Raw genomic sequence first — 8,536 nt, forward strand, 5'->3', positions numbered from 1 at the left:
AGGAAGGGAGGGAGGGAGAGGGAAACATCTATATGAGAGGGAGACATTGATCGATTGCCTCCCATAGGCACCCCAACCAAGGATGGAACCCACAGGTATGTGCCCTGTCTAGGAATCAAACCAGCGACCTTGCAATGCACAGGATGATGCTTAACCACTGAGCCCCCCCAGCTGGTCAGAAGTTCCGCCATTCTTAAAATTCGGACCTGTAGCAGGCCTTCCTTACTGTCCACTTTCCAGCTTCAGGTAGTAATTAATATATTTAAGGCTGTCAGGTTCTCTTTTTAGCATATTAGTGGAGCTTAGACATAGCCAGGTCATCATACAGTTCTGACAGTTACCATTTCTTTGAAAATGCTAGACAACTGCATCAGTGCCTCTTCCCCTATCGCGCCTTCAGTTTCCCACAGGTGAATGTTTTTGCAACTGCACTGTTCCAGTACCCCAGGGACTATCAATATTGTGCCTGTGATCATCTGGCTAGACAATGATCCATCTCAGAACTCCATGCTTAGGGCTGGCTTGCTAAGACCATTATGCTAAGTTGGGTTCCCTAAAGGCAAAGCCTGAGATAAAGTCTCTTCAGTAAGCGATTTATTGGGAGAGTCCTCTCAGGAGGAGGGATAAGGGAAGCAGGGTACCATGGTGGGAAAAGCTCAGCAAGGGCGTGGTCATAGCTGGAGACTAACCCCAGCCTGACTCACTGGGGAGCACAGGATCGAGAGTCTCTCCACATGGTTGACTCAACCTTGATGCTGGGAAGCAGCCCCCAGGACACAGAGATGTAACCTTCATGTGAATCTGGCTCCATTTGGCCCAAAGCAATACACGGGGGGAGGTGGCATCGGCAGCCAAGCCTCATAGCAGCTGGGGGATGAGAAATCTGCCTGAAGCGGGACTTTCCAGGGTATTAACAGCATCCACCACACCAGGGAGCTGTTTTAATTTCTTTTCTGAATAGCAAAGACTTCTTTGAAATTCTTCTTAAATTCCTCCTCTATTCCATCTGAGTCATTGCACTGGGGAAAAAAACAAAACAAAACAGACAAAAATAATGACTCTCAACGTCAGTGTCATTAGACACCTTGCAATTAAAAATGATCAGGGCTCGTCTTAAACACCTAAGTCACATTAACCAGGTTAAGTTTAAACCTAGCAGCTGAGAGAGACTTCCTTCCTAGGAGCGACTTGTTTCCTCAGAGCATGGTTGTGTCTCGTGGTCTGGACGGAAGTGGGAAATCATGACCACTCCGAGGACCCCTGTTCATCGGGTTTGGGGTGTTTCCCTCAGTGAGAGTTAGAAAAGGAATCTAAGGTCTTAGTAAGAACCACCTATTACAGATGTTTCCACACAATCAGTGATCTTCCTTTCATGTGGTCACTTCTGTTCCCCTCTGGTGATCTGTTATGTGGTTCATTTACACGCAAAGGACTCTGCAGTTTGGGACTTGTGAGCGGCCCAACGGAGATATTTGGGGAGAGGAACAAGATGGTTTAGGAAGCAACCCTCCCCTCCTTTTGCAGCAGGGAGGACGGGACTCTCCTCAGTGGGCACGGAGTGGGATGACCTCTCGGGCGCCTGGAGTCTGGTTACCGGGCCGCCTCCTGACTCACTGTTACTCTCCCTGGTGAGCTTAAACGCTCAGCTAAAAACCCCACTCACCTCCTGAACCCTTGCTTGTGTAGGCTTGTCAGAGGATGGAGGAAACTCTAAAATTCCCCGGCACCAGGATATGAGGGCGGAGTGACTCAAAGGAAAGAAAAGGAGATGGGAGCAGGGAGAGCCACTTACGCTGGGGCCCTGAAAGATGCGATTCATGTCCCGCACAAACCCCTCCACTTGGGGGTAGCGTCTCTCAGTTAGAGTCTTTTTGATTTCATCCAATGTCTTAAGTTTCTCTAGGCATTGAGAAGCCTTTTCAACCTGGTGAAAAACAGATCAATAGGAGCATCAGCGACACAGTTCTGTCTGCGGTCTGTGGGTTCCCGTGACACCCAGCGGAAAACCAAGGTAAAGGAAAGGCCGCTGGAGCTCTCCCTCCCGCGGCGCCGGGTTTCAGGCCCAGGAGAGCCCCCGTCCAGGTCAGGTAACACCTCGGCGGCCTGGAACCCCGGCTTGTTGTTACTCACGTAATTTTCATGCGGAATAGCCCGGAGAACGATGCCCTCTAAACGGCAGTAGACCTTCAAGAGGGAGTACTCACATTTCTGCAAAGGAAGGAGGCAGACAATGAAGAGCAGCTTGGAGAGGACAAGCCCACACGCGTGCCCAGACACATGCATGACCACACCAGCCTTCTGAAGTTTCCCCAAACAGGCATTGCTCTTGGACGCTCACAGGTAATAGCTGGGTTTTTCCTGCGAACAGGTTCCGGCGGGTTTTCAGCGTGGTTGAGGCACGGTCAGAAGAGCAGGCGCTCTCGGACACCCCCCCCCCGCCCCATGACTGTTGACTTCTCACAGTGAGCGGGAAGAAGGCTTGGACTCAAATCCAACTCACCAGCTTCTCCTCGGGCCCCATCTGCCTCGCCAGGACCTCAGATTCGCTGTAACACTGCCGAGTTCTTGAAGGCTTTTTTATTGCGCAGAAGGTGCAACTCCAACGGGTCCTGAGATGTCAGATATAAGTGAGCAAGGCAAAGCCCCAGAAACACCCACTGTCCTTTCAGGAGTGGCCAGTGGACACAGCAGGGAATGAAGGGAACACCTCCCAGATTCTCCAAGTCTCTCCTGTGATAGCCCTCCTCCCTAGATAGTAGCAGCAGGGGGTTGGTGGTTCGAAGGTGGTGTCAGGGTGCATGGTGGGCTCTCCTTTCTCTGTCTGAGCTACTGGGAGCACTAGGAGCCCTGCCTGCCAGGCCTGAGTGCCAGAGACTGGGCCTTAACCCCTGGGGCCTCAGGCCTCCGTTAGCCTGCTGAGGACATGGCAAAATGAGGGAACCAGGCCATGTTTCCTGCCTTTTCTGAGTAAGCACAGAACACAAACAAGTAAACAGGAGTCCTTTCTGGGAAAGCTCTGGAAAGGACAGTAGTAGTATGTAGGCAAAGGACCCAGCCACTGGCCTCAGCCTCCCAGAGGAGAGAGGTGAATATTACCCTCTACCTGACACATCTTTAAACAGCTCCCGGGACCATACTGTTGGACCCTGTACCTCTGACCCTGCTCTTTCCCCACCAGGACACAAGGAGGAACTCTGATGGGGGATTTGCATGGCAGGAGGAAGGTCCCTAAAAGGAGAGGGGGTTGCATCTCACAAACCTCCCAGGTTCCACAGGTGGGAGGTGACAGTCCCAATGAAAGACGTCAAAACAAGAAATGCATTTGAAGAGCTTTCCTTCATCCAGGCAGATCTTGCATTTATCTGAGCTGTCCAGCTAGAAGGCAAAACAACATTAATGTCCCCAGTGCCACCCTGAAGACCAGCGCTGTGGGAATCTAGACCTTGTTGCCTTTGTGCGAACCTGCATGGAGAAACTTATGTGTTTCTCCTTGAGCTGTGAACTAACTGCATGGAGTGGTGGTTTCAGAAAAAGAATTCTTGGTCTGCAGTGAAGTTCAGGATGACTGGAAAAGTTCTTCCTATAAAACCAGAGATTCTAACACAGAGAGACTAGCAACAAAACAAGAGGATGCTTGTGACAGAAATGTGAATCATTTTATTACCTTGCTGATAAAACAAAGTCCTGTAATAAAGTGTTAAATGCATTTGCCTACACTACAATGACTAAGATGTGTCAGGGGAAGATGGTATATTGAGAAATTAGTAAGATGGAATAAACTTCTAAGAAAGCATGGCATCTTAGTTACTTGGCTGTAGGCTCCCTCTGAGTTGAAGGGCCTGGTAGGGGTTCCTGAACTATGGATTGTCCCTGGATGTCCTCTGAACCTGTGACAGTGTCTTTGGGCTGGAAAGACCATGGGCACAGATGACCAGGTGGTGCCAGGGAGGCTGGAGCTCTTTGGCTGTGGAAGCCTGGGGACTCAGCTTGGCATGCACGGTTTGGAGGCTCCGTCTCCGAATGGCCAGGGAGTGTGGCAATTGCTTTGTTCTATAAACAGTATAGAGAGGGCCCCCTTAAACAACTAATACTGGATTTCTTACGAGTCTCAATATGTGGCCTTTAATTAAATTTAATTTCACTTGGAGAAGATAAAATTAGGTAGTATTTCCTTCCACCCAATCTTGTAGTGTAACTCCTACTCACTGAACCCAACAAAATTTATAGAGTTGCCCGGCTGGGCGTGGCTCCAGCGGTTGAGCGTCAACCTAGGATCCAGGCGATGGGGGTTCGATTCCCGGTCAGGGCACATGCCCAGGTTGCGGGCTCGATCCCCAGGCAGCCGATCAATGACTCTCTCATCACTGATGTTTCTATCTCTCTCTCTCCCTCTCCTTTCCTCTCTCTGAAATCAATAAAGATATATTAAAAAAAAATTTTTAGAGTAGATATGAAAAAACACTGTGTTATATACAAATGCCTGTGTATTCCTGAGAAAGAGCTGGCCTGTGACTGAGCCCTTTGCTAATCAAAAAAATGTGGTGTAAGGACTGATATTAAAGCTCAATATTATGTGCTGCTGTGACATCTGGCAAAATTGAGAAGGCCTCGAACTGCCTATCTGCACTTTTCCCTCTGCACTCTGCTCCCCTGGATAAGGTCCCACAGCTAAACGATGCTCCTAGTCAAGAGGCCATGTGTAACCCTGCCCATCCTGGAATAACAGGTTTCAGTTCACTGTCAGCCACGGAATGACTTAAACAAGTCAGTCATGGAGACCAGGGGGCCAGCCCACCGTCCAGAGCCCTGGGTTGCTCCCTCCGCTCCCAAGGGCAACCTTGGTGAGCCCTGCAAAGCTGGCACTGCCCTCCTTCCTTGGTCTCAGAGGGTATGTGACTAATAAACACCTGTCAGTCCATCTGTCCAGTGACAGATGCCATTGCTTCCCCTCCCCAGACTGTCCGGTGGACACCACCTCCTTGTCAATGGGGTGAAGAGGAAGTGATTAAAACAGAAAACCACTTCATTCTTTTTTAAAAAAATGAGAATCAACATTTGCATACAAATCCAGAACTATCAGAAACTGTATTTGCTCCTGGTACTTCTACTGGTTCTGCCTTCTGAGAGAATCGAGGCAGTCTGAGAACATCTCTGGGGTAGTTCTATCCGAGGTAGAAGCATCCTGTCTATCCCATGGTCTATTACAGAAGTTTCTATTCTCTTGACCACTCAGGTGACAAAACGAGATTGGCTTGGGGACAGGCCCGCCCACTGATGAGTGCTGGGTGGAGGGAGAGGTCCCCCGGGGAGCAGGAGGCAGGGATGACAGCGTCCAGCTTTCTCTGCCACGGCCACTCGTGCTCCCTGCAGACGCGGGTGGTCTCTGCGCTCGCTCTCCTGGGCTGCTCCCTCAGCCTCCGCTCTGTCTGTTTCTATTCCCCTCCTTCCCCTCCAGCGTGTAGACAGAATCCCTGGTCTCCACCAAACTCTCTCCAAGCTGCAGCTCCAGCGCTGTCTCCAGCTCCCAGGCGTGCAGCCTGCCTTCTGCATTCGTGCACATCCCTGCGCTCACCAGCATCCTCCGGGCCCTTAAAGCACACCCCAAACTCATCCAGTCACAGCCGTGTGTCCTCCTGTCCCCACACCACTACGTGTTCTTTCTTGGTGCTGCCATCTCATAAAACAAATATATACCTTCCCCCGCAAACCTGAGAATCCATCCTGGTTCTATCCTCTCGCTCGCGTCCCAAATCCTATCTGTCCTCACTCCTCACACGGATTGTTAAACTTCTTTTGTTAGTTCCACTGTCTCTGTCAGGCCCGCTGTGTACAGGATGCGGAGACCCTGATGAATGGTTGGTTCCACCCTGATACACAGAGAAAACTGGTCTGTTTCTCAGTCTGTGTTATATCTCGGTTAACAGCCCACAAAGATCAGAAATGTCCTTCTGGAAGCAAATGGGCAGAGTAATTTGGAACACAGCTATGTTATTTCTCTTTGTGTAGAAAGTAGTTAAAGATGACCAGTCATTCTGGGCTTTTGGGTGAAGATGCTTATTTTAGGGGAATCAGGATTCTTGGTCATTTCTTTTGCTTTTAGAAATGGCCATATATGAGAAACTGCAAGGTTCAAGGAGCATCTTGCCAAGGGCTCCCTCCCCAACAGCACCATCCTCATGAAAAATCTGCCAATAATTTCTGCTTGACAGAGAATTCTGTATGTCTCTGTGTGTATTTTATGGAAGGATGGGAGAGGGTATAAAAAATCAGAAAAGAAATATGCTTTTAGTTGCCTATGTTATGAAACAGTATGTGGTTTTGTACATGTCTTAAGATAGACTAAGTATTAGACCTGGTTTTTCTGGATGTTGGCGAGCAAACTTTTGCTCCATCAGATTTCATTAAAGTTATGAAATAGTAATTTTTATGAAAAAAAATCAGGGATTAAGTTGGAGGTGAGCCTGTGACCTTATTAAGAAATGGTTTTATGTATTCCATAATTATGTTTGGTTTTACAACTTGGACACCCTGACAGCACCTGTATCTAGAGCTAAAACTCAGCTATGAGGCCTATTCTGATGGCTCCTGATCATCCCCATCTCAAATGGTTTGCCATTCAAAGATGACCTTGCGTACAACTTAATGCTGAATGGAGCAAATCTGAAGGCACTTGCAAAATAAATAACTAAATGAAAATAAAGGCAAGGGAGAGGAGAAAAGGAAACAATGTTAATTACACAACTCAGACCATAAAAAAGATGCTGTACATATAAAGAACTTGTATATAAGAACTTGTATAAAGTAATAATCACCTTTTTTTTCATGCCACACGTTCCTGGGGGGGGTGTAGGTAGGTCAAGATTCTGAAAGAGTAAAAGATCCAAGTGTGTGGTTAGCTTGTGTTTGTGTTTTGTGAGTCTGGCATTCTCACCTCCTCACAAATATTTCTACTTGGATGTCCCACCCTCAGCTCTAACCAAGGTGTCTAAGTGAGACACCATCTGTTCTTCTAGAATTCCTCAAGGGTAGCTGGAAAATCGTCGTCAGAATCTTTTCCATTTCTTTTGTGTTATTATTTGCTTAAGTTTTAAGAGGTTTTCCTTCACAATCTCATTGACACCTCTTGCTTCCTTTCCATTACTACCTGTGCCACTCAAGCTTACATCCTCACACCAGGGCTATTCAACCAACACACATGTATCCCACACCTACAGGGTGTCAGACGCTCTGGAAAATGTTGGGCACCCAAAGATGTACAAACCCTAGAGAGGTCTAGCGAGAACAAGAGGTTGCATGGGAGGCAAATATAACACAGTGTGAGAGGGGTCTTAATAGTGGGCCAGGGGGCCCAAGGATGGGATGACCCGGCAGGTCAGCCAGGGAATATTCCAAGAGGGGTGACATTGGAGCTGAGCAATGTAGGTTGACTATAGGTTTTTTGGGCTGAAAGACAGTGAAGTCATTTCTAGGCATGATGTTGTTTGAGATATTGTTTTAAATATGTCATTTCACACCTCAGGAGACCTTCCTGGCTCTGCATTTGACTATATTAAGAGTTTAAACTCCTTAGCCTGGCATTGAATCCCTCCACAAACAACCCCAACTGATGGATTATGCCATATCACACACAATCCGTATACCTCGACCCACAGAGCCACGTTAGTCATGGTTCTGGTTTCACCCCATTCTTTCTCTGGAGTGCCTTCTGCCCGCTTGTTTGGCTGTAGACTGTCTCCTTTCTTTCAAGGCCTAAAGTTGTGTGCAAGCACCTGAGTCAGAATGACCCTTCCCTCCTCCAGGCTCCTGCATCTACCCCCACAGAGCCCCTCTGACAACATCAATGTGCTGCCTTGTGCTGAGTATGAGGGTTGGGCACCTCTCCCTGGGACAAAGATAAAGTGAGAGGCCTGGGGGCTCTAGCCACAACTCAGCATGTATTTCATGAGGAAATAGTGACCTTATCTTTGACTACAACAAAAAGTCACATCTCCTGCCCCGTCACTGGCGTACCTCCATCAGGCATTTTAGGGTTTCCCCACCACAGCGCAAACTGGTCTTCCAATTACTTGATTTTTCGTAGCCTCCTTCGACTTCAAATTCCTTGGGGCTGAACCAGTTTCCATCTTCTGTCCTTATACACTTCACCGTGGCTCCTGAAAGGTCAGAGTAAGTTGATTGTGAAACCTCTTTGTCCTCAGAGCTCAGACAGTGGCCTCCCACCACATTGGACCTGAATAGCAGAAGAATCTGGCCTCACCTTTCATGCTTGAGAATCCCCAAACCCAGCCTGTAAGTCCCTTGTAAGGGGATTTCCTACTTTGGATTGAAATCTCAAGTGGGGGCCCCACTGTTCACAATGGCACTAAGGAAATATCTCTGCCCTATATTATAACAATTTTCTTCCAGGTGAATGGCATTATGGAACAGATATTTTTCCATCCCTGAAATCATGGGTAGCTAACATTAAAACAATTGTGAAATATATTTCAGTGGAAAATCTAACTTATACATAAAAGATAATCATACACTTAACAAC

General features: G+C 47.9%; 1 protein-coding gene across 1 annotated transcript; it reads right to left on the reverse strand.

Annotated features, from left to right (window-relative positions):
• Window positions 1-581: 581 nt before the first annotated feature.
• LOC107530746 (nuclear body protein SP140-like protein) lies at window positions 582-8,094 on the reverse strand. Its single transcript, XM_087819527.1, has 7 exons — window positions 8,011-8,094; window positions 6,813-6,863; window positions 3,260-3,375; window positions 2,501-2,609; window positions 2,131-2,208; window positions 1,793-1,924; window positions 582-1,019 (listed from the first exon to the last, which is right to left on the reverse strand). The coding sequence occupies exons 1-7, from the start codon at window positions 8,014-8,016 to the stop codon at window positions 942-944; spliced, it is 570 nt and encodes a 189-aa protein (XP_087675653.1). The 5' UTR covers window positions 8,017-8,094; the 3' UTR covers window positions 582-941.
• Between the last annotated feature and the right edge of the window lie 442 nt (window positions 8,095-8,536).

This window comes from Miniopterus natalensis, chromosome 8 (genome assembly GCF_054644295.1).
Source record: "Miniopterus natalensis isolate mMinNat1 chromosome 8, mMinNat1.hap1, whole genome shotgun sequence".
NCBI classification, from domain to species: Eukaryota; Metazoa; Chordata; class Mammalia; order Chiroptera; family Miniopteridae; genus Miniopterus; species Miniopterus natalensis.

Excerpts from the sequence above, each read along its gene's own strand:
- LOC107530746 (XM_087819527.1), bottom strand. Across the intron at positions 3,376-6,812 it reads CGTGTGGCATGAAAAAAAAG|CTGGACAGCTCAGATAAATG; the intron begins GTGATTATTACT and ends TTTGCCTTCTAG. Across the intron at positions 2,610-3,259 it reads CCACCTGTGGAACCTGGGAG|GACCCGTTGGAGTTGCACCT; the intron begins GTTTGTGAGATG and ends CTGACATCTCAG.